The 25834-nt window shown below is 47.4% G+C and overlaps 1 protein-coding gene across 3 annotated transcripts in view; it reads left to right on the top strand.

The window, feature by feature from the left end:
- GOLGA1 (golgin A1) overlaps positions 1 to 25834 on the top strand; it is an 804100-nt gene that overhangs the window by 730964 nt on the left and 47302 nt on the right. For all 3 annotated transcript variants that reach the window (XM_069609438.1, XM_069609440.1, XM_069609439.1), the window contains one exon: positions 5066 to 5125. In XM_069609438.1, the coding sequence (XP_069465539.1) occupies positions 5066 to 5125 (60 nt within the window). The remainder of the gene's footprint in view (positions 1 to 5065; positions 5126 to 25834) is intronic.

A 25834-nucleotide genomic window follows, 5' to 3' on the forward strand; every position in this document is an offset into this window, starting at 1 on the left:
TCCTGACCCTGTTTTCTATGCGACAGAATCTTCGAAGAGGACAAATCCTTCCCTTTGACTGGTGGGAAAAACCAGTCCCAAGACAAACTTTAATTTGAGCCTTCTCCTGAGGTCCTGTGACGTTCCAGAGCTGCGGAACCCCAATTCCAGGAGATCGGTGACCCATTTTAAATCATTGTGGAAAGGCTGAATCCGTCCATGTCTTTTCTTAGCCCTCAGGGACACTCCAAAGACACAATCCAACTTGTCCAAGTCCCCTCAACAGAGTGCAGGACTGCAGGAACCAAAGAAGATGGACTGGACAAATCACGTTCTTGGTTGGTGCTGCAGAAAAGGTACCAAAACCGCAGTGACCAGAGAAGTTGATGAAAGACGTGCCAGAGGTCCTCCCTCGAGACTGCTGCTGAGAGATCCCATCCATTTGCCTGCCTTTCATCATCAGACCAAGGAATTCGGAGGTCGGGTCCAGCACTGCCACATTGAGGAGAATCCCGCCACGAACATATATTCAAACCAAAGTTACAGTTGGGAAAAGGGTAGTGCTTACCTTAATCTGAAAAGTTGCTCCAGAGTGTTGGAGGGCATGTAGAGTTTTCCAGGGCAACCCCCTCTTACCCAAGCCACTGCTTGTGTACCTTTAGCAAGTCCTTTAACAGGGTCTCCAACCTTCGTTGTATCTTCTTGCATCTTTGATCCTAAAAAGTATCCACAGGAACGTTTGTATTCTGCTGCTTTGCGAGACTTTGAGCCCTCTCTGAACTGCATTTTAACTAGGGTTGCGCTTTGGACTATGAAAGACTTGCTGTGCGAATAAACTGCCTCTGGCACCTTAAGCTATGCAAGTGTTAGACTAACCAACTATTTTCTTTCCTAAAAATCACTATCTTGTATGTGTTTGCCAACTTAATTCAATTACTGTATTACTTTGTGGGTGCACGTTGTTACCGATAATACGGTAGACCTGTCAAACTCCTATAACAATTGTAACGGTTCAGCAAACTACCAACTAAGCAGTGCCCTTTGAAAAGTATCTAAAAGTATGTCTGTGTGTTTTGGTTTATTGTACCAAGTATTCAAAAGCGATCTGTGTGTACATATCTATATTTTAACATAAATGTATGTGTAAGTGTTTCTTTGATGTACATTACTAACATAAGTAAGTTGTACATTTTACAAATATACACAAGTAACATCAATTTCTGTGGTTTTTTAAAATGTATGGTACAAAGTACTGTTCTTGGTCTTGGATTCGTTTTTTATAAAAAATTAAGCGTTTATTCTAGAGACATAAGCAGGTTAGTGGTGTCCAGTGCATTTCGGTCTCGTGGACCATCTCCAGGGACCCAATTCCACAAAAACAACCAAATGCATTCTGTGAGTATTGTATATAAGCCAGTATTTACTACGTATCTTTGTGGGCAGGTGTCTATATTACCTGTCTTTAAATGCGTCACTCCTATGTATGCTCCATGCCTTGTTCTCGGGCAGCCTGCATTCTGGTTGGCTACCTTGCGGTCGGTGGTGCGCCCTGGGGTGGTCTTGAATATCCTGTAGTGCGCAATATGATGTCACTAAGTGGTTGGCTATGTTTGTTCAAGAAGTGCTGGATTTTGAGTAAAGTGTGGGGTGCTTTACATACCTTGAATGTTCAAGGTGTTTTCCCACTCAATGTACTCTCTTCCTGATAGGTAAGTGTAACTGTGCCAGTGTGTCGACATGTATTGGCTATCACAGTGGACTTCCCACTCTAAAGGAATGTGCATCATTTTCTAACGTGTTAGTCGACCGTGCATTAGTATCGCACAACGTTTCCATGCATAGTCAGAAAAATAGCCACTGTAATCTCTACGTTATTGTGAACCACCATTTTACGTACATTGTATGTCTTCATCCCACATCTAAGGCAACATAATTCTAAAAAGAAATAGGTTTAATTGTCACATTTTACCATTCATCTACCCCAGAATGGTTTAAATAAATACAATGGCATGTCAGTAATAGACCGTCATTTTAACCGAACTATGGCAACCGTTTAGAAATATTGTGTTTAATCTTGAAGTTTTCAAAAAACATGGTTTCCCCTTAAGGCTGACATGCCTGCAATCGTTTTCAAGAACTACCAGTACTTCATGTAAGCCATTGATGCACGCCGTACTGGGCATGCACCATTTCAGGCACGCTAGCTTATCAACAAGCACGCTCAACTTATTGCCACTTTCAAAATGGCGGCCGGCGCGCAATGATGACGTCACGACCACTGTGACGTCCTCACACACGCAATTGTCGGTGTCATTTTTTCATTTAAACCACCTCTCTGGACACAGGGATCTGTAGCAGGTTGTCCCTGATGTCTGGAGTGGAAGAAAACGGAAAACAAGTAAGGTAAGCTCCTCCATTAGAGAAATGATGGCCATGGGTTACCCCACTGGGCCCATATTCGAATGCAATACCTAGTTGCTTGCCATAAACTCACTGGCACAATTATTCTTACCTGGGCACTCGCAGGACATCAGGAAGAGAGAACATTGAGTGAGAGAACACCTTGAATATTCAAGGTATGTAAACTGTCCCACACTTTACTCAAAATCCAGCACTTTTTGAACAAACATAGCAAACCACTTAGTGATGTCATATCTCGCACTGGATATTCAAAAACACCCCAGGTCAGCACCACTGACCTCAAGGTAGCCCACCAGAACGCAGCCTGAGAACAAGGCATGCCGTACACAATGAGTGACGCATTTAAAGACAGGTAATATAGACACCTGCACACATAAGGATGATATGTAGTAAATATCTTTTTATATACAATACTCACAGAATGCATTTGGTTGTTTTTGTAGAATTGGGTCCCTGGAGATGGTCCACGAGACCGAAATGCATTGGACACCACTAACCAGCTTATGTCTCCAGAATAAATGCTTCATTTTGTAAAAACGAAACAAAGACCAAGAACAGTTCTTTGTACCATACATTTGAAAAAAAAACACACAAATTGATATTACTCGTGTATATTTGTACCACTTACTTATGTGAATTACTCACGTTAGGTCCTACTCCTTCCAGACGACTGGGCTTTTCCAAACTCAGTCATTATCCATTCTAGCTTCCACTACCCTACCCCATAGTGCAAGTGGGGCTTTTCTGGCAACAGGACCAAAGAACACATAGAAAGTATCCAATTACAAAAGTCACAGACTTTCGAATTCCAGTTAAATACAGTAGCCACAGTGCTGCCCGCTCAAAATAGGAAACCTCTCAAGCCTGTCTGCTCTGCCACTCTACAAAGGTTCCTGAGTAGTACAGACTGATGCTAAGAGCTGGGGATCTACAACCCACTGGGATAGCTTACCAAAGTCTTAGCTCCAGGTGGGACTGTAGGGAAACTCCTGTAACAGTGACTGACATCTATTATCCAGATAACTGTGCCTTGTTGCCCTGGAGTGTGACTGGGTGGAGACTGGAAATGACCGTGTAGGGTCAATTTCTGGTGTGAATCCGGCCAAGAGCTTACAAAGGAAGGTGTTTGGCAACCTTTACAGGGGTTGAATGTTTTTTTGTTTGTTGGGATTTCTTATCCCCAAATTTTCCCAGGAGAATGCCTGCAAAGCTTTGCGAGTGGTGGTCACCACTGCCTGTCTGGCCCCTAAATGTTTGAACGGTGCTTGTGCATTATTGGTAGTTCGGGTGACCCTCTACCCTCTGGTTTGGCTTAAAAGGGGACACTCTGCACAAGCACCTTTTGTCAACTACTGGGGTTTCATTCCAACGCATCCAGCCAGTCCACTGGCCAGAGGTCGGCCACAGCAGCTCTGCCCGAGCATTTTCAGAGACTGACCGTGAAGCCTCTACCTCTCACTTGACGAGAATGCTTTTTCCTCTCATGAGTAATTCCTGTGACTCTGCAGCTGTCTGGACTCGCAGCTGCTGCTTGACGTCTGAAAGCGAAGGGTGGTGATGGCTTGCAGCTCCTTCTTAGTTGAGTCTAGTATACACAGTACATGGGCCCCTGGTGCCATTCGCCTGGTGCGGCAGGTCCCGCTTCCCTTTCTTCAAGCCGCCCCCTGTCGCTCCCTACTCGGGTCACCACTTCTGGGAGTGGGGCGCCCTTTCTTTGCCTGCTTACTCCAAGGGCTCCATCTGACTGGAGCTGGGTTCTCGGGTCGGGTCTTCTGTTGGTGCCCTCTCACCTTCCCCTGCTGCTGCTCCTGGGGCTACGCTCTGCAGGCTCTGCACTGGGAGGATGCAGTCTTCATTCTTGGGGTCCCCTGACTCCACCCGGAAGGTTTGTTCTATTCTGCAGTCGCTGTTGGGTGGCCCCGATGGCCTCCATGAAATACCTTGATTACCAGTTTCCTGTGGGCACTCTGACTTAACATTGGAACTTGAGGGTACGTGTGTTTCTAAGGCCTGCTTACCTTATATTTCAAAACGCGTTTACCACCTGGGTCGCCTGGACACGTTCAAACGATGAGGACTTTATTTACAAAAAGAAAGTAAATGCTAGAAAGATTGACGACATAAGTGTGTTTTTGGTGCATGATCGCCATCTGCTGGAAAAAGGGAGAAATGTAGTTATAAAGAGAACGAAAGCAACAAATAAAACAGGAGAGCCGTTCTCTGTTTTTCCTCTGGGGCCTTTTTTAATGTTGTTAATTTTATTTATTTATTTACTTTTTCCCCCTTTATTTCTATCTTTCTCTGTTATTCTTCTAAAGATTGGGCTATTAAGTTGTATTTGAATAAGTATCGCTCTGTACATTTGTATTATTGTATTATGTGTTATTATTTATGTAAGATATTAAATGAATAAATGTAAAAAACAAAACAGAAAAGCGGGAGTTATTCGGCTTGGAGCGGTGCAGCAATGCCGATGGATATCGCTTGCCTTAGTTACAACAGGAAACAGGAGTGCATGGGAGTGCTAATTTTCTTGTTTTTGCTTTATTATTATTTGTTAACGTTCTGTTACAAATGTCTTTTCGTATGTATTCGCAGCCAATAACACAGACATGTTCTACTAACTAGGTATATAATTACACAATATTGTTTTCCTTTCCCATAGGTCATTAAACAGTTGCAACAGCGAATGGCAGAGCTTAAAAAGACTCTCCTAAAGGAGTTGGTGAGTTTGTGGCCTACACAAGTATTTGTAGTGCAAGCCTATTGCTAAGTTTGATGATTGCAATGTGGATTTTGTATTATTATAGCCTTAAAGACGAACGGGGGGGATCATTATCGCAAGATAATCGCCCACAATATCCAAGCAATAATGACCCCTCCGCAACAATGCAAGTTTTGCAATTTTGGTGGTGAAGTAAAACGTTGCTTTAATAGAGAGTAAACTAAATGGACACATTCAGTAAATGAAATTTGGGTTTATTTTGTAGTGTTTAACACTGTTGTCTTCATGAGTTAGGTATTTTAATTGCAAACTTTATTATCAAACTGGAATGGGTTTAACCCGAGCATGCATTGGGTGTAATACAAAAGTAAACAGTTTATAAGAAAGTGAAAGCATATTCTGATGTTTTAGCTTTCTCTCTGGTGTGTTAAATAGGATGTTGCAGTGAAGAAAGGGTCCTCCAAGTACGGAAGTGTCTTGTTGAAAGAAACCTTTCCTGAAAATAGCATTATTGTTTCCCTGTCTGCTTTTGAAGAATGTTCAGAATGCAGTCAATATCAGTAGTAATTGACTGCGCACCAACAAATCCGATTGGTTGAGAGGTGGGCAATAACAGTCTCCATGTGCTAATTTTATATCTGTTTTAGGCTTCATTATTTTGAGCAACTCTGGATTTTGTGAGTCACACGTAGCAAGATGGGGAAACAGTCACATTTTCTGATCCACTGTATTTGCTTTTCTCACTGATTAGAAAGATTCTTAATGTTAGTCGCCTCTCTTGAAAGGGACATGTTGCCCTTTTTTGTTAAAATTCACTGTGCACAGTTTGACAAACATTATTTGGGTATATGCTCAGATTGATGTTTTTACTTCCATAATCTTTTTTGGCAGTTTCCATCTGTCTTTTTATGATGCTATGCCAATGGGTACTCTTCTACAGGGGTAACCCCACGCTCTGGTGGTGATCCCTCCTACTAAGTGAGGATATATAACATATATTTCAACAAAAGGAAGGAATATACAACAAACTATATCAAACAATGAACATATCCCCTCAGAAAGCAGAATTAAATAACAGCCGCTAAATCAATATAGGCTGCATTATGTATTCTCAATAAACATAAAACAGTATTATCAGAAAATATCATTTTTAATATATTAATCTCTAATTCAGCACAAGTAATACAAAAATGGTTTAAAAAACATATACACATAACATAGTCATATACATGTTAAAAACATTCCACCTCGCAGTATAGAAACATTTATGCCGACAATTAGATCAGCATAGCACAAAAATGGCAACTTAATTGATCTCATTTCCCATTGTGTGTCACAGCCCAACTTATATAAGTTTCTGTCCTCTGTGTTCTCAATAACCGGACATTCATCAGGAGCAGAACTAATCCTGTGCTTCAGGTAGATTTTTCCTATTCAACCAACAACTTGCTATTTCTAAGGAAAAAAGAGAGAAACATGTATCACTGACACCAGCATAATCGGTTTAATTAATCACCATAGCCACACCCTAATCACCAATAGGGTACCAAGTATATAGTAAATCATATACCTGGTCTAGGGTCTCAAGAAATATATAACTTGGACCTCAAAAGCCAACCCATTTATGGCTCTTCACTGCAAAAGCAAGAGGGATTCAGCATCAAGTCCCACGAAATACCTACCCCAAAGCTAAAATGTAGATCTCTCTTACTCATAATAGCTGTTCTTTTCCCCTGAGTAGAAGAAATCTTAGCATCTCAATCATCGGTTCGATACTAATAAAACCCAAAAATAGAAGTTCTACTATATAGATTGCTCACCATGGGATGTGGAAGCTGTACTTTTCCTAGATCCAACCAAGTCTCAGTAGTGGTAGCCACCCGTAGACCCCTTTCCAATTCCTCTAGACCTCCAGGTGCCTGAAAAACAGGTAGTGGAAGATAGATTTCATTAACCCACCAAATATCCATTATTCCTCACCTCCAACTCAAAAGAGTATTCTTACCTATCTAAGGCTCTTGTAAGCCAACAAATATATGTTTTGATCGGAGTACCATCTGAATACGGCCTCTTCCTCTTCACGGATGTGAACCTCTCGCTCTGTAATAATACAATGCTGGATCAGCAAAATGTCAAGGAGTATCCCCATATAGGACTCGAGTAATTAGACATCACTCCTAGCTCTTACCCACAATTTGGTGGATCCGCTCCTAGTAGGCAGCCACGTATAGAAATTCGAGAACAGGGGCCGGCGGACACGTCCACCGCCAGTTCTACCACCAACCGTACACAAATCCTCCTTACGAGTAAGTGGCGTACCGTGATGACGTCACCACGCTAGTCATCGCGTGGTGACGTAAAACGTCATCACGCACCCTTCATGTAAAAATAGGGCCGGGCTCAAAAATCCCTAGTGATAGCGAGGTTGCCCAGCAACCATTGCTACGGGGAAAACAAAAGGGGATCTCACACAAACATGGGCCAACAGAGACCCTACCACAACAGCATCAAAGGTACATCTGGGGCTCAAAAATAGTAACACCAAATGAAAACGGGGTAATTTACCGAAGTTATTTCCCCCAAAGACCATCACAGAAAAACTACAGTCAACAAGATTATAAGTCAACCATCTTAGTCACTCTTACAGCGGGAAAAACCCCTGACCCGATCATGTCCAACGGTCACAGAGAAACCACAGAGTCATCTCTCTCAATGAGGATTTGCCACAATAGAAGCAATCACCAATGAATTACACCATCAAGAGGTTTATGCAATCATTAATTTACCACCAGATATATAGTTATTTGTTTCTACATATAGAGATTGATATTCTCCCACAGTTGGAAACCCCCAGTAAGTGCAACACTCCAATGATTTCGTGAGTCCCATCACTGTGACACCAAGCTCTCTTATCTAATATTATGCCACTCTAGATTTTCATTTAATCCTGTAATGTGACTATTGGTAAGAAAAATCAGCTTCTGTTCCAGATTCATCAATTTTCTATTGATTTCGTCTTGGGTTCTACCTTTAATCTTTTTAAGGATACACCATTCGAAGTCCGAGAATGTGTGTCTTTTCTCATCGAAATGTTTTACTAGAGGAGCTTTATCAATATGATTTTTCAAACAGCTCCTGTGTTCGATCATACGAGTCTTGCACTTTCTGTTGGTTTTGCCTATATAAATTAGGTCACATGGGCATTTAATCAAATAAATTACATTCTCCGTTTTACAGTTAGTATGTTCTTTCAAAGACCATTCTGTGGTTAAACCCAAATCAACAGAAGTCATTTTCTTAGTAAAAGGGCACATAACACATTCTCCACACGGATGATGTCCCATCACACGGGGCAGACCCCACAATGTACTTTGGGCGCTCTCATGATTGACCACCTTGTGTATGTCGTTTTTCATGACAAGATTGCGGATGTTAGTGCTCTTTTTAAAGGCTATCAAAGGTACTGGGCTATTCATAGTCTTTTTCCAATTTTTGCATATAATGTTCTTAACTTTATAGGACATGTTGCTAAAGGTATTAACAAACACCAATGGGGTGTCACGATTGGCAGTGTTTTTCTTTTTCCTTTCAAGAAGGGCTTCCCGGTGGTTGTTAAAAGCTCGTTTGGCAGATTGTCTCACGACCTTGGTAGGGTAACCCCTTTCAATCAGTTTGTCCATTAGTATGTTAGCGCCTGTTTCATAATCATGATTGGTGCTACTATTACGCTTCAGCTGTAGAAACTGCCCAAAGGGCAGATTGTCCCGGACATGTTTCGCGTGATGACTCCTGTAATGCAGTAACGCATTTTTATCGGTGCTCTTGACAAACGGTTTCACCCATAGTTGGTTATTCTGTTGGTAAACTGTTAAATCTAGATAATTTACCTCTGTGGAGTTCATGGTAGCTGTAAATTTCAGGTATCTATTCTGGTTATTCAGCCAAATAAGGAAATTATTAGCTTCATCTATTGAGCCATGCCATAACATGAACACATCATCGATGTATCTTAACCATTGAGTTATTTGTTGCTTGAAAGGATTAATTTCCGAATAAATCACTGTTTGTTCTACCATGTCTACATACAAATTGGCCAAATTAGGAGCCATGGCAGCACCCATGGCTGTGCCCTCTACCTGCAGATAGAATTGACCCATGAATTGAAAAAAGTTATTTGTCAGAGCTGTTTCCGCACACCATAAAATGAAGGCATTACTCACAGGATGATTGTCCTCACGTTGGAGCAAAGTCTCTTCTACCACTTCAAGAGTGGCTCGTTGTGGGATGTTCGTATAGAGAGATTGAATATCCAGGCAGATAAGTATGTCTTTGGTCTGGTCAAACGGCAGTCCTTCAATTTTCCCAATGGCATCTCTGGTATCTTGAACATAGCTTTTCATTTTCATTACGAAGGGGCGTAAATAAAAATCTACAAATTTCGATAAGGGTTCCAAAATTGAATTAACCCCAGACACAATAGGTCTACCAGGGGGTCTCACCAGATCTTTGTGGATTTTGGGCAAGATGTAAAAAACAGGAGTTCTTGTTGTCTCTCTTGTTAAGTATTCTCCTTCCTGTTTGCTAATCTGTTTCAAATCGACTGCTTTGTGCACTTTCTCCTTTATCATTTTGATAATAGTAGGACTAGGGTCTTGGTCAATTTTGCAGTAGCTGATGTTATCTGACAATAGTCTATGACATTCTTCAATATAGTCTTTCTTATTCAAAAGGACTATCGCCCCTCCTTTGTCGGCCTGGCGAATAACGATTTTCTCATTTTTACCCAGACCTCGTAATATGGCGATTTCTTGTTGACTTAAATTGGAGTTCTTGGGAATGCCTTTGTTTTCAAGTTTCTTTAGTTCATGTAAGACCTTCTTTTCAAAAACCACTGATTCTGGGGAATGTGTATGATGAGGTGGACACCAAGTCGAGGGATTTCTTAACCCGCTGTAATTAATCTGCAGGCTCGCTGGTTGATTTTCAAAAAATTCTCTTAGATGTACCTTGCGCATAAAAGTACTAAACTCCATCCTAAATTCAAAAGGGTTGTGATATTTAGATATCACAAAATTCAGGCCCTTGTTGAGACATCGTTCTTCATCCTTGGTTAAGGTTACGCTGGACAGATTCACTACCAACCCCGGTGGCTGCGTGTCTGCATGCGGTCTGTTTGCCATTCCTGCCGACTGTTCCCTCTGCCTAAAAAAGGTGGGCGTCTCGACCCATTCCTTGCTCCTATATTCCGACCTCTTTGCATAGAGGTATTCTTCTTTCTTCCTCTTTGTCCAGCGTTGTTGGTTTCTTCATCTGGTGTACCTTCTTCTTCACTCGAGCTGTACGACGTGTTTCTAAACCTCACCCGACGGTTTGGTCTCTGACCTCCTGTGGGTGCCACCCATTTAGCATCCTTCAGAATGAGATCATTGGACAGTAATTGACCATTAATTAAGCAATGGAACCATATGAGGGGGGCATTACCGGTCGGGTAATGTGCCTGGGGTGATAGTTACAAGCCCGAGTGAAGCTATTAGTACCCTGGCACGTCGTACCAGTGTACTAATATTAATTTCTCTCGAGTTGAGAAACAGCAGTGAAACCTTATCTCAACTTGAGAAAAAAAAGAAAATAAATGGCCACCAGGGATCGGGGAGAAGGGACTACACGTAGTCCTTCTCCCTATTCATGGCGGCCTGACGATGAAGACGAAGGAGCTCTGTGGTACGCAGAGCTCTGGAAGCTGAGTCTTTGTCAGCCGGGTAAGGACCCGGTGAGGGCCAATCAAATAGTTTGTAATAATCTGATGGACCCTCACTGGCTACTAATGATGAGTATGGCATGCACATCATCTGCACTACCATGTAATCCAGAATTAGCTCAAATAGGCACTCTTCGGTATCCTGATCTCTTCCTTCCACAGAGCCAAACCTTTGTGAGGCTGGTTTCGACCTGTCAGTATTGCTTGCAGTTTGGCAGCCTACCTTTGCTAAGGAATGGTCTTCTATTGCATCAAACCAGAGCCTACTGTCCAGTCGCAAGCATCCACCTTGCTCGGGAATTTTCATCCTCTTGCAATCTTTGCGCGCGACTTGCATCTTCCTAAATGAACACTTTTAGATGTCCTTCCTTGCTACTGGGGCTCCTACTAACAATGCCAGTCGATGGATTGTAGGGGAGTGGCTGGCCTCCAAGTTCTGCTTAGAGTGCCTAGGACAGCAGCATTACATCCGCTCTTGTGTGACATATTCGGCTGGTCTGTTGAAATCTCTGTTTTTTGGCTTGCAGGGGAGTGCTTATCACCACCCACCCTAGCAAAAACCATATTGGGCAACACCATGCTTCCCCTCCCCGTTCCAAAGCCCAAACACTGACTGTTGCTTCTGCGCTCTCTGTGCTCCCCACCCTCGGTTGCTCCTCCCTTCCCATAACCAAAGCTTATCTTAATTTACCAAGACGTTCCTTGCCCACTGGTCCATGTTAACTGTCCTTCCTTTCTCCCGCCTGTAAATCACCCAGAAATGGGACTCCTAATGCCATGCTTTGTCTTGATCTATGCACTGTGCCCAGGCCCACCGATGGCAAGTACCTGCTCCAAATGCAGACGCCACACAAATTATCTTTAAGATCCCCAAGTCCGTCAACACCCCCACACCCCAACCGCACATCCTGCCTCAAAGACATCGATCATTGGCTGACAGCCAACCACCTCCTCCTCAATCGTGGATAAAGAAAAATCATAATCTGCTGGTAGACTGCTCTCTTCCCCCAACTCACCCCTCGGCCAACCTCCCTAAACCCCACCACTGCCGCATCCATCGCAGTAAAGAACCTGGGATGCACCATGGACGCTGACCTGACACTCTCGCACCACATTAATACTGTGTCTAAATCTTGCTACCTGCACGGCTGCATTCTCAGACTCATCTTCCCATACCTCTCTCCTACCCACAGAGTCTGGTTTACCCCAAAATATTGGGGGGAAAAGACTGAATGCACAATTAGTGTGCTTTCAGCCTGGTACAAAAGATCAAATCCCATAATACCGAACAAGGAGAGCAGGGGTTGCAGGTGTGTCCCTAGCATACATCAGATGCCCAGCGGGGGACAAACAACCAAAATCCAAAAAGCTTGAATTATAAATTGCAAACAAGTGGCCTTTGCAATTTTGTAATTCAAGCTTTTTGTATTTGTTTTTTTTAACGTAGATCCCACAGAGTCACAGCACTCTCAGCGATCGTCCTCTCCAGCCTAGACTATGCCAATTCCCTAAACCTGGTCGCCCCTGAGAAAACTCCAACGGGTCCAGAACTCTGCAGCTAGGCTCTTCCTTGCCTTTGGCCCCAGAGAGCACATCACACCCACCCTCTATGTCCTCCACTGGCTCTCTGTCGGGCGACGGGCCACTTTCAAAGCCATGTACATCGCCCACTGTGCCCTTCACAGAACAGACCCAGAATACCTTCAACAGAAACACACTCTTTACCAATCCAACAGAAACCTGAGTTCAGGCACTGCTATCCTCCTTGTGACCCCTCCCTTCAAACCGTCTAGAATAGGGGAATCCTTCTCGGTCCAAGCCCCTTCAATCTGGAACTCAATTCTCCTTAGCATCCTACTCATAGAGGATCACCTCGCCTTCCGGAGGGTCCTCAGGACCTGGCTTTCCCCCACATCATCCTAAAGAAACCTGCCCGCTTCGGGTTAGTTAACCACCTTACAGGTAGGCCCGGACAGCAACAAACCTCCATGAAAATTACAGAGTGACGGTGACTATAATCTCCAGAAAACCACAGGACAGAATCCACGCCACATCTTCGAAACAAAGTAACCATCCAGAAAACACGAGTACCTATCACACTGAATGCTAATGGAAGATGGCCAAAGGCAAGGACACCCACCTGCATGCATGTGCAATCCTACACCATTTTCAAGACCCGTCTCACAGCACCTCTGCCATTAGAATGCAGCTATCCCTTCGGTCTAGCTGGACACACAATGAGTCACCTGCTCTCGCATGCTCTCCAGGCGACCGCAGAGCACCCATCCACATGCCAGCTTGACATGGGTAGTTAGTGTGAGAAACCTGAAGGTATCTCACTTACTAGTCCCTGGGGGATCTGTCATCCAGGTGGCCATGACACAGCCATCGCTATTGGATCCATTTCCTAGGGGTGGACCAGTGCGGGAGGATCACCTGGATGGGGGGAGAGGGTCTTCGGGGAGTGGGAGTGAAAGTGGGACACTGAAGGGTGAGATGTGGTATCCCTTCCTTTTGACACCTTTTCCCCATCTACCCAAGGCCAGTTGGATACTTCAAAACTCTCCCCCCAAGCCCCTTAAAGACACAAACACTTTCTCACCCCTCGAGCAACAACTGACTAAATCAGAGCCGTTTACCTGACATATCCCAATACAAGGGTCAGCCAGAGTCAGGCAATTGCTGACAACTACATACACCTCACTGCCTTTTCCCCTCCCAACTGGGATAAAAGGCGGAGCACGAGAGCACAGTTTGAGCAAGGCTGAATGCAAGAGGAAACCACTATTCCAGGACGGCAGTTCAAACGGCGAAGAAAGGCAGCAAGACCTGAAAGGACGTCAAGGAGTGAGTTGCCCTTGCCGCTTTCAACCCAGACGGCAAAGCCTCCGATGAAAGAAACATAAGCCCGGGAATTGTAGCTGGCGTGTGGTGTGACGGATGTCAGCGGTACATGTAACACTCCTGCACTGATAGCCAGGGTGCCATTGTGGTACTGTCCTTGACTCCAGTGGCAAAAGAAATGCCAATGAGTACAGCACAGCCAGTGAGTCAGACAAACCCGATAGTGGACCGGTCAGTGTTCGACTCAAGTTTGCCGTGGCAACATTTAAGAAGATTAAGAGACAGGTCTTTTGTGAATGAACATGTACCCCTCTCCTGAACGAAGAGACTGTGTTGGAACAAAAATGGGTAAAGAAACTACAAATACCAAGAGGCCGTAGGGAAGTCCGACATGAGGTGTTAAGGTGGTCATACACGGGTCGAGCAAAACCCCTTGTACAATCGAAAGTCCTTGACACGTTGTAGAAGTTTTGACGATAAGCCAATTGTGAAACTGACGGTCGCACCTGGCTGAGGGGAACGCTGTACGAACTGTGATCAGGTGAAGCCTGCACTTGCCATAGGCTAACAGAGTGACCCAGCCAGACGAGATCACCCTTTCGGAAGTCTTCCTTTAAAGTTGGCAAGTGCTGTGGAAGGTCTGAGCCAGGATTAGAGGGACCTAACTACAAGGGGGTTGTTTAAAAAGACTTTGAGACTCTTGAATATTACAAATAAGGAAATGATGATTAGAAGGTGATGATGAACCCGACTGAGGGACATCAAGAGAAAAGTTACGAAGACGCTAAGCGCATCATTGTGACGACACGTATGAACCCGACAGAGGGATGTCCACAATGAATGGTTAGTCTGAGCCTGATTGAGGGAGGCTAATCACTGAAAGGAGGATCAGAGCCCAACTGAGGGGGATCCAAGGTTGAAGAGTAATCACCCTACGTGGAGGTTATCAAAGGAACGTTTGTTTTGTTGTTTTGGCATATCAGGCCTCTGAAGCAAGAGACTTTGCATGAGAAGAGACTTGGGTACAGAAGGCCCTGATCTAGTGAAAAGGAACTGTGAGCTCGTGCCAGAGAAGCCCAGGAGAAGGGAGACCCCAGCCATAACATCCTGATTTATCATTTTGTGAACTCTTCTTTGTTTTCTTGTGAACATGGTCACAATATTCCCACAATATTGTCCCACACTATTTTGTAACATAGCGGTAAGGATTGGCAATAGGTTTTCTTAGTATAGGCCCTTTTATTTGACTAGTCTCCACTAGGACTGTATCTTATTATTTGATGGTCGTAGCTTGCTCCCGTTTTAGACTTAGGTTAAGATTAGGTGTTTTCTCACCCACTTTACATACAGTTCTAAACACCCTTGAACTGTGATCATTTGTGTCCGTCTTGCTTTGATACCATGCCTTTCTTACAGTAGTCATAACAGGAGATGGCAAAGTTTTTCAAAATCCATGTAGGCACAAAGGGTGGTTTGGACTGGGAGTTCCTGATTGGAATGGGAGTCCTTGTCCCCAAGACGGGAGTCCCTCTCCGTGAAGTCCCACTTGCCCAGGCCCCTAGGGCAGGGTTTTGCTTAGCGGGCTCACCTGCCTAGCCTCACAGGGGGTGGCTCCAGATTAGTCACAGTACAATATAGCACTTTATAACATACATTAATTCCTTATTAAAAATATATCTTCATGGGGGGCGCTGTTGAGCGCCGAACAAGATGGCCGCTTGATTGTGACGCTCCGCGGCTGGCAGGTAACAGAATCCGATTTGCGGCACCTTTCTGCATTGATACCCGACTTCAGAGGGCACGACTCTACAGCTGCTGATCCGGGCTTCACTCGGCCCGAATCCCGACACGAAACGGGGCTGGGAACCCTAAGATCCCGACGTCTCTCCGCCCCTCCCCCACCAGCGAGGCGGCTTCGCGCCAGTACCCTGCTCCGGTTGTGGGATGTGCCGGACCTCCCTGCTCGCCGGTGCCACTACTCGCTCCGGTGTGGGCCCCCACCCACCCATGCTGAGGCTCGTTCCTCGGGAAGGCCTCTCCCAGAGCCCTGATCCGGCGTTCACCAGCCGCGGAGGGGCGGCATACACGGCTGTGGCTGCGGTGCGACTCTTTCTGATTTGGGATCCTGCTTGCTGGCTGCTGGGGATCCCCCCCCCTCACAGACACTTGGCGGAGGGGTCGAGCTGCGGCGCACCCCATCACACCTGGTGCCGCGCTCCCCCGCACCTCCACCCACCCCTGCCGAGGCTCGCAGCTCGGGGAGGCCTCCTCCAGAGCCCTGATCCGGCGTTCTTCTCCAGCCGCGGAGGGGCGGCATATACTGCTGCGGCACGACTCGGCGCCGCCTCGGAGGGCATCCTCGGCGCTGCTGCGGCCCGGCCCTTCCTGGTTCACAATCCTGTTTGTCTGCTGCTAGGTGTCCCCCCCCTCCCCTCAAGGATACTTGGCGGAGGGGTCGAGCTGTGGCGCACCCCATCACACCTGGTGCCGTGCTCCCCCACGCCGACATACACCGCAGGGCCCCGGGCCCAATAAGGTACGTGGTGCATGGAGGGGGGGTGCCACCTGGCTCCGCGACCCGTATGCCGGCGGTGCCCGCCTCTGTAACATAGAGGCACACTTTGGCCGCCGGCACTCTTACCTGACGCAGCCGGCTCTGCCCTGGAGCTGCATCACCCGGGTATCCCCCTGCTCTGGAATTGTCTTGGGGTGCTCTGGTCCACGCCAGCCACCTACATCTCACCTACCTTGAGGGGCCTCCTGGCCTGTGAAGTCTTGGGGGGGTCTGTCACCCCACATTGCTGCTTTTGAGCCTCAGCCTATCCAATCCATCGGTGGGACACAGGGCCGGTTGGTGCTTTCCCCTGTGCCTCCTGCAGGCACGCTTGGACTACCACACTGTGATCACGGTTCACACGGCAGTCACCGCACACCACAACCTTTAGCCTCTGAGCTACATCTGAACTCTCCGGACTGTGCCTCCCGCGCTGCCGTGGGCTGGCTACACCCCCGCGGACTCCGTCGGCGGCAACGGGCCACACATATGCGGGTCCACAGTCACTGAACCCCCCACCCCCGGGGAACTACCTGCTCCACATCATCCCTGCATCCTGCCCTGTGTGTCTCACGGCCCGAGGTCCCCACACCTCTTTCTTGAGCCGCTGGTATTCCCCCTTTACTCCATTGGAACTTCAACATCATCAGGATGACCAAGGGGGCCGCAAGGAAACAGAGCTCCATCAATATGTTTGCGAAGACGCCAGTGAGATCGCCAGAGGAAACCACCGAGCAGGCTCCCACAGCGTCATCCGCCACAGCCCCGGAGTCTCAAAACATGATGGACTTTATTCGGGAGAGCTTCACAGCACTTCACTCCAAACTAGATGACATGAACGGCATTATATCCTCTATCAAAGCCCATATTGAGAGGACGGATAGCCGGGTGGCGGAGGTTGAGACGAGGGTGGGCTCCGCTGAGGATGCATTGGGTGCCCTGCGCTCTGAAGTCACTGCTCTTTCCAACCGAGTCCTTGACGTGGAGAAGAAGAATGAGGATTTGGAATCCCTATCAAGGCGCAATAACCTCCGTATTATCGGCGTCCCCGAGAACGAGGTTCATGAATCAATGGAGGACTTCGTCGAACACACACTACTGACGCTCCTCGATTCACCCAAACTCTCCCCGCAATTCTCCATAGAGCGTGCACACCGAGCCCTAACGGCTAAACCCAAGCCTGGTGCTCCTCCTCGGCCCATCATAGCCCGGGTGCTGAATTTTCAGGACCGCGATGCCCTCCTCAGAGCCGCGAGACTCAAGGGTGAGCTCTTACTGGATGGCGCGAGGATCCATCTTTATCCGGACTTCTCAGTGGCCGTCCAGCGTGAACGCAAGACCTTCCTGGCGGTTAAGCGTAGGCTGCGTGATCACTCAATTAAATACGCCATGCTCTACCCCGCCAAGCTCCGCATAGAACACGCCAACCGGGTGTTCTTTTTCACTGTTCCAGAAGAAGCCTCTAAGTTCCTGGACGAACATTTCCCAGGCTGATCCCCCCCCCCCTTGTTCAAGGCCCTGCAGCTACCCTTCAGCCCGTTCGGGGAGGGCCCATGCCCGGCCACCTTCCTGCGCTGGAGTCACACTGGGTTTCTACTCTGCAACCTGTTTAGATTGTTCACTGTTATGAATAGGTGCCACGTCAACATGTGCAACATCTCCGCCCAAGTTACGTGCAAGCTCTTACTATTGGCACCCTTTTACGTCACTTGGACCTGCCGCGGCCCGGTGAGACCAGGCCCCCAGGCGCTGATGCCTTTGGTTTGGTTTTGGTTGAGGGGTTTTGGGATTGTCATCCCTCTGTTTGGGGGAGGATTGTGGGAGGGGGTGGGACATGTTGGGGGTTATGTTACAAAAAGCTTGGCGTTGGCAGCAACTACGGACCGCGAGGTGGTACTCAATGACTGTTTCTGCAGGACTTCCTTATTGGCCCATTGGTTACTGGTATTCTTTCTGATATAATCACCCCCGTATCGATGTCTGGGAGTGACCTGACTTTTATGAGCTGGAATGTTCGGGGGCTGGGTAATTATAAAAAGATGAGGCAGCTACAGCTACAGTCTGAGCGTCATGGATCCAAGGTTCTTTTTTTTACAGGAGACACATGCCCGCACAGAACAATGCATAAGATTTGCTAAATCATGGGGTCCCCACAGATTCTTCACCGATTTCTCTTCCCAAAGCCGTGGGGTCATGACTATCATTCATAAGAGTCTCAAGTTCACCCTCATCTCTTCACACATAGACCCTCAAGGCAGATATGTACTGCTTCATGCTACGCTTCAAAATAAGGAGATCGTCCTGCTGAACATTTACGGTCCCAATATAGATGATCCGGATTTTTATGTACAGGTCTCGTCCCTTCTCGATGGCTTTCCCCTTGTTCCCATCCTCTGGGGGGAGGATTTTAATACAATCTTCGATGTGGCCCTGGACAGATCGGGGTCCAAACCTCGTCAACTCTCTAGAGCAACCTACGCAGCACTATCATCCCTGCCCCGGCTCGCCATGGTTGATGCATGGAGGTTCTTTTACCCGGATTCCCGCGTTTACTCTTTCTACTCCTCGGTCCACGATTCTTATTCCCGTATTGACAGATGGGTGATCTCCAACGCACTAGTTAAGAATGTCATACAGTTAATGATTCTCCACAGGACCCTGTCTGACCACTCTCCTGTGACTATCACCATAGACTGGGGACCAGATCCCGGCCGCACCCGACGTTGGAGGCTGAAGCCTCTCTCCCTTCTAGACCCAGAGTTTTGTTCTGAACTCGAGCTATCTATCGAGGAGTTCTTCGATATAAACACATGCTCGGTGACATCGCAGGCCATTCTGTGGGAGTCTTTCAAGGTCTACATCAGAGGGATAGCGCTGTCGAAGGAGAACGGTGTCCTTAGGTCGATCTGCAGGGACCTCGCCGAGAGCGAATCTAAATTATCGATCCTTGAGGCTAAATGTTCACTTCACTCCACTCTGGCAGCCCTGGCGGACATTGGGGTTGAGTTGGATACGTTCCGATCCCTTGCCGAGCGCGAACAAAAATTCCTGGATAATCCTGGCATAGCGAGAAAATACGGGGAGGGTGAACGCCCAGGCCGATTTCTGGCAAGACTTATTCGTCACGAGATGGGGTCCCCGCATATACTTGGGATTGGGAGATCGGACGGCTCCATGGCTGTCACCTCACAGGACATCAATACAGAATTCTTCACGTTCTATGAAACCCTATATTCCAACTCTGATGAGGTGCCGGCAGTGGAGATTGACTCCTTTCTCGATACCCTTCCTTTGTCGACTCTCACTCCGGAAGCTGCGGGTTTCCTTGATTCCCCACTTACGCTTGAGGAGCTCTCTGATGCGATTGACTCCTTATCCTCGGGGAGGGCCCCCAGCTCTGATGGTATCCCAGCTGAATTTTATAAGCGCTATGAATCACTAATTCTCCCTCACCTGATGGGTCTCTGGGAGGAATCGGTTGAAGCCGGTGTATTTCCCCCTTCACTTCGCGAAGCCACAATTACGGTATTACTTAAATCTGGCAAACCCTCCTCACACTTATAAATTGCGATGTCAAAATATATGCTAAGGCACTAGCACTCCGGTTGGCTCCCTTCTTGCCTTCCATCATCCATCCGGATCAAGGGGGCTTCATCCCTGGTCGCTCTACCTCTCTGAACCTTAGGCGTCTCTTTAATATAATTAATAGAATAAACCCCGAGACACATGCGGTGGCGGCCACACTTGGCATGCAAAAAGCGTTTGATTCGGTTTCGTGGAGGTATTTGTGGCGGGTCCTCGAGAGCTGTAAATTTGGTCCCTCTTTTCTCTCCTGGGTTAAATTGCTCTACTCTGATCCTGTGGCTAGGGTCTGTACCGGCGACCGTTGCTCCCCCCTCTTTGGAATCGCCAGGGGGACGAGACAGGGATGCCCCTTCTCTCCCTTGATCTTTGCCATATCAATAGAGCCCTTCGCTGATATGCTCTGCCAATTTCATGCTCATAGAGGACTCCGTACGGCAGGCCAGGCAGACGTAGTTTCCCTATACGCCGATGATGCTCTGCTGTTTATACGCTCTCCCTCCATCAACTTACCCCCAATGCTGGAAGACGTCATACATTTTGGCCGAATCTCGGGCCTTAAGGTGAATTGCTCGAAATCTATACTCTTCCCTCTTACAGAATGCACCCCCCCCCCCTCCGGACACTCAGGGGTTCACATGGGCCCAGTCTACTTTCACCTACCTGGGGATTGAGATAACGCGCCATAGAGCGCTGACTTTCAATGAGAACTACCAAAAGTATCTCACACATTTGTCCTCTAGGGTTCTAGTCTGGGGCAAACTCCCGATATCCCTCGCAGGCAGGATAGGTCTACTGAAAATGGTAGTGGTGCCCCAGTTACTCTACAAGTTTACCAACATCCCCCTGTGGCCAGGGGTGGGTTTCTTCCGGGAACTGACCCGCATGGCCAATTCCTTCCTCTGGTATTCGGGTGCGGTCCGCCTCAAACTGGATACCTTGTCTATCCATATGGCTTATGGGGGCTTCGGTGCCCCGGATTTTCTTAAATACTGGCTGGTATCCCAAATCCAATATACATCCCACTGGTTCAACATGACGGACCCCCCCCCCCCCACATGTTAGACTCGAGAAACTTGCGGTCAGCGACCGTGACATTCGCTCACTGGTGATACAACCCGCCCCCCTGGCACTGGACTCACAGAGCCCGGTCGCCTGCACATCCCTGGCATTGTCAAAAACATGGAAATTGTCCGGTACTGCTCACACCTTTCATGGTAACCTCCCTCTCTGGAACTTCCTGCCGGGGGTCCCTCGGGTGCCACCGGCCATGGTCCGACGCTGGGCCGAGGCGGGATACGAGTTGCTGCGCGATGTGTTTGATCGGGGTATATTTGTAGAATGGCCCGACCTCCCACTGCCCTTAAGGAGAGGCCAGTGTATATGGCTCCAATACTCATCCCTTCGCAGGATCCTCAAGCGTAACTATCCGACCTTCCCGGCCATGCCTACCGACGACCCCCTCATCGAGGAACTCACCTCCCCCTCACCGACTAGAGGTAACATATCTAGACTATACACTATGCTGCAGTCCAGATCTATTCCGGAATTCACTCAATTGAGGCGGGCGTGGGTGGTGGACCTTGGTGTCGAAATGTCCGATGAGCGCTGGGCACATCTGTGTGAACGCACACACCGGGTGTCCTTCAACTCCCGCTTCAAACTGATTCAGTTTAAGGTCCTACATAGATTCCACTACGCCCCGATCAGATTGCACCGCATGTCCAGTGATCACCCCTCTAGTTGCCCTAGGTGCGGCATAGATGCTGCCGATTACATCCACATGATTTGGTCCTGTCCCCATCTCTCACAGTTTTGGGAGGCAGTCTGCTCGACGGTGTCTGCTATGCTCGACCATCTCATCAGCCCCTCCCCGGTGGTATGTCTCTTCCATGACCTTCCGGGCCTCCCCCGGGACTCCAAAAAACTAGCTAGTCTCTGCATGCTCCTCGCTGTACAATCCATCCTATTGTGCTGGCTTCGCCCCTCGCCTCCCACGCACGCCCAATGGCTAAGAGCGGTCACGTGGGCCTCAGACTCCGAAGAAGCCTGGTCTCACCTACAACCCACCCACTCTAGGCCCAGGAACATCTGGCTCAGATTCCTTCCTTATATGTCAGACCTGAATACGACACCGGCCACATCTCCTCCAACTGCCTCCCCCCACCGACCCGAGCTCTCACCCCCATCATAGTTTTCTGACATATTGCTCATGTTATAAAAGTGCCCAATGGCTGTGTTCCTTTGCAATGTAACCCTTGTTTGCCTATACTGTGTATTTTTGTATTCATATTGTACTTGCCTGGCGTTGTTCGCCTGTTTTTTGCTGCCACGCTAAATGAATAAAAAGAAGTTTAAAAAAATATATATATATCTTCCTCTATTGTGCAGCTAAAAATGGCATTGGTGGTTACAGGAAGTGCCCTGTGTAAAATAGGAGTCCTTTCACTGTTACTTGTCAGTGACCGTCCCACCTAGTGTCACAGTGTTAGGGTTTTTTGCCAAAGTCCAAACTGTAACAAGACTTTAAAAAGCCCACCTTGAATGAGCCGGGTTGCACCCCCTAGGTTTAGCCAGAACTACCCAAAGGTTTGGTAGCTGTGTATGAGCAGCCAGGCTTAGCCTAGTAGGGGGGGGGGAGGGCTGTAGTGAGGCACACAGGACTCAGAGCATACACTAATGTAATAGGAGAGCAGTTGCAATAGTCACAGAGTTAGATACTTCAGAATAGCAATAATGTTAACTAATCACATAATCAAACCTCCTGAAACATATATACAAACGTATGGAAACTTTGATAACTTTTGATAACTTCATCTTAGCCCATCTTAGAAAGTCCAACACTGTCTTAGGCGAGTATGACAAAGTCAGAGGGGATACTGGGGCACCAGTGACCAAGGTCTGAGGAAGACAAGGCAAGAAAGCAGAGTTCAGGGATCAGGGAAGCAGAGTCCAGCAGAAACTCTTCAAGTTTGCAGGTTGGTATCAGTCAGGTTTCACAGGGCAAGGTAATTAGGAGGTTCCCTCAATGAATTGCCCAAAGGACAGGTGTCCCAAGGCAAGGGAAAGCACATTGGGTTGCCACCCAAATGTAGCTCAGGGCAGGCCCTAGAGGCGTCCGAGATGCATCTGCAACCCCCAGAAGCACAGGATCAACAAAGCGATGCTCTAGGTAAGTACCTTTAAGGAAAGAAGCTTGGTGAGGGGACAGCAGACCCCAGTTTAGGTTTCTCGGTCTTGCCGACAGGAATTAAGAACTTGGAGTGGATCTGGCGGTTGCTCTTGTGTGATAGGATGACCAGCAGAAGATCTTTGCAGCACTGGCTCGTTGTTACCTTTTCCAAAGCTCGGGTGAAGGACAGTTGACGTGCAGAAGATTTTGCTCCAGTTCTTGGTCCTGTCTCAGCTGAGGGGACTTTCAGGAGTTGGATCCAGTCTCTGGAGTTCCAGAAGGATGGCCACAAAGTTTCAGACGAAACCACACTTCGGAAGACGATGCACTGCAAAATGGAACAAGGCCCCAGGCACTGGTGAATTGCGGGCCGTGGAGGTTGCAGCTCTTCTAGTGAGGGCGCAAAATGCAGTTAGTCTTTAAACTGGTAAGGCACACCAGTCCAAGGGAGCAAGTCGTCCTCTTCCCTGTCACACAGATGTTGAGGTCAGGACAGCAGCGGTTACTCAGACGGTTCTTGCGGTCGCTGGAAGTGGCTGCGGAGGTCCTACTTTGTCGTAATCTTGGTTCCAGTGTTTGATTCAGCTGCAGGACCCTCGGATTTATCCAGAAATACTGGCTGAATCCACCAATCACCATTCAAGGTTGGGAGGGTGGCTGCTCAATGGTGACAGCCAGCCTCCCAGCACAAACTGGTTCCAGGCAGGGCAAAGACATGGGTAGTTTTGGTCACCTCCCCCACTTTCTGTCCTCCAAGGTCTTTCCAAGGGAAGCCTGCAAAAAGACAAAATACCCACCAAGACCTCCCCCACCCAGGTAGGTAGAAGAAGGCTCAAGAAAGACCAAGTCATCAATAACAGGGCTTAGAGAAGTACATCCATCATTTTGGGCAAATGGTGGGACAAACGAGTATCCCCCTGCCCTGGTAACATGCCTTATCACAGGTCTAGGAACTCCCAGCAACACTGCACATAAAATGATGTGTTCTGCAATAGGAGAAGGTACATACTAAATAAGTTGGAGGAAAGCATAGCTCCATTCAAAAGTACCAAAAAGAGGTACAAAGGGTTTCCCAGGGTCAGAGTAAAAGGAGAGAGAGTAGAAAAAGGTTCCCACTCACTCAAGAGAATCAGTCCAAAAATCCAACTGTGCAGCAAAAATGCTGGGGGACTCGCAAAGTGGGGCGAATTCACCCAAAAAGGAAAATCTACCTAACACACTGGTAGAGTCCAAGATCAACCGGGGACATGGGGGCCATCTAGTAGTGATCAGTTTAGGGTTAGAAATGTTACAAAGCTACATTTATCTTAACTGGAATAAGTCTCCCAAAGAGGTCAAGGATGGTGGTGTAAAGCTGAAAGGTCTTTCCTTGCTTTTATAAGAACATAAACCATGAGCTGTCAAAACCTTATCAATAGTTCAAAAGTCAGCACTCCCCAGCGATAGTGCCCGCTTTGGCCGTAACAGTTTTGGTGATGAAAAAGACGACTTCCACGCATGGCAGCCACTGGAGATAATGCTAGGCTGGATAAGAGGTGACCTGATGTTGGGTATAGTGCAAGCTGCCAGGTAGCTGATTCATTTCTGGTTCCCGAGAGGTTCATGGTGGTCCATTGGTGTATAGGCTAGGTAAGCTGGGTTTCTTCACGATTCTTGTTTTTTTTTTTTTAATGCTATTTGCTTCCTTTTCATTTTGCAGTGGAATGCCTAGCGGCTTTGCCTGTTACGTACCACGTTACCTTTTTATTTAATTGGGCTTGTATGTCGCACTTTAATCCATAGTCCAGCCTCTAAGCGCAGGACCGGGGAACCGAACTAATGCTGCTCAGCGTGGTCTTTCTTCCCTTTTAAGCATGTTGCCCCTGCGCTATCCTCCTGACCTGCGCTCTGGTTGTCCATTGCTCAACTGCTCATGCTAAGCTAGATACAGCCAAGGAACAAGGTGTCTTCTGGTAGCACAGGGATCCGAGGGAGTTGAGACCTAGGCGGACCAGGAGAAGGAAGGGAGCTCTGACTTTACAGTTCACTCTAGTCTTGAATCTGTAGATATCCGTAGCGCTTTACCATCTGGGTGTGAACGTGGGCAAATGATGCAGCCTTGCTTCCTCACAGTCCTCTTTGATTGGAGTCTCATCTTGGTGCTTCCAGACTCATGCCAACTGTTGAAAAAGCACATGTGCACATTCTCATGTCTTATTAGGAGTGGGGTGGAACCTCTGTTTGTAATAGCAATTTTGTATCCAGTCAAAGATGTTTGTTTGTTTATTTATGTTTGGACACACACAGGGTGTAGATTCAGCCTTGCTTCCTAGACACCCATTTTACACTTTGGCTAAGTCCGGTCTTGGCTGCTCCTGCCTCAGCCTTCCTGAGCAGAGTAGTCCTAACCATATATACCCACTTCCTTATCCTTTGCCACAGAGAAAACCAAGTTTAGCTGTGGCACTCCAAACAGAACCGCACCACCCAAGGCTACTGTTCACATGTTTAAGTAAGTTGCAATGGCCTTCCAACTTAGTATCACCCTATATGGAGCCCATGTAACTTGGCAGAGGCATTCGCCAAGGAAAACACAGGTAGCTTTGTGGAACCCCACCCTCAGGTTTAATGTCTCTCAGGAAAACAAAAGGGGTGGTGGCTGGAAGGCTTAGATTTAATTTCAACCTCTGGCATTGCTCTGGGCAACCCTCCAGACCATCGTTCTTCGCCTGCCAGGCCATTACAAAAGGGGAAATGCCATATGCAAATTAGGATTGGTCCCACCCCAAAAGGGGCAGTCCAGCCCAAACCGCTTGGTCA

The sequence above is a fragment of the Ambystoma mexicanum genome, chromosome 8, assembly GCF_040938575.1.
Source record: "Ambystoma mexicanum isolate Mex_15411 chromosome 8, UKY_AmexF1_1, whole genome shotgun sequence".
Classification (NCBI taxonomy): Eukaryota; Metazoa; Chordata; class Amphibia; order Caudata; family Ambystomatidae; genus Ambystoma; species Ambystoma mexicanum.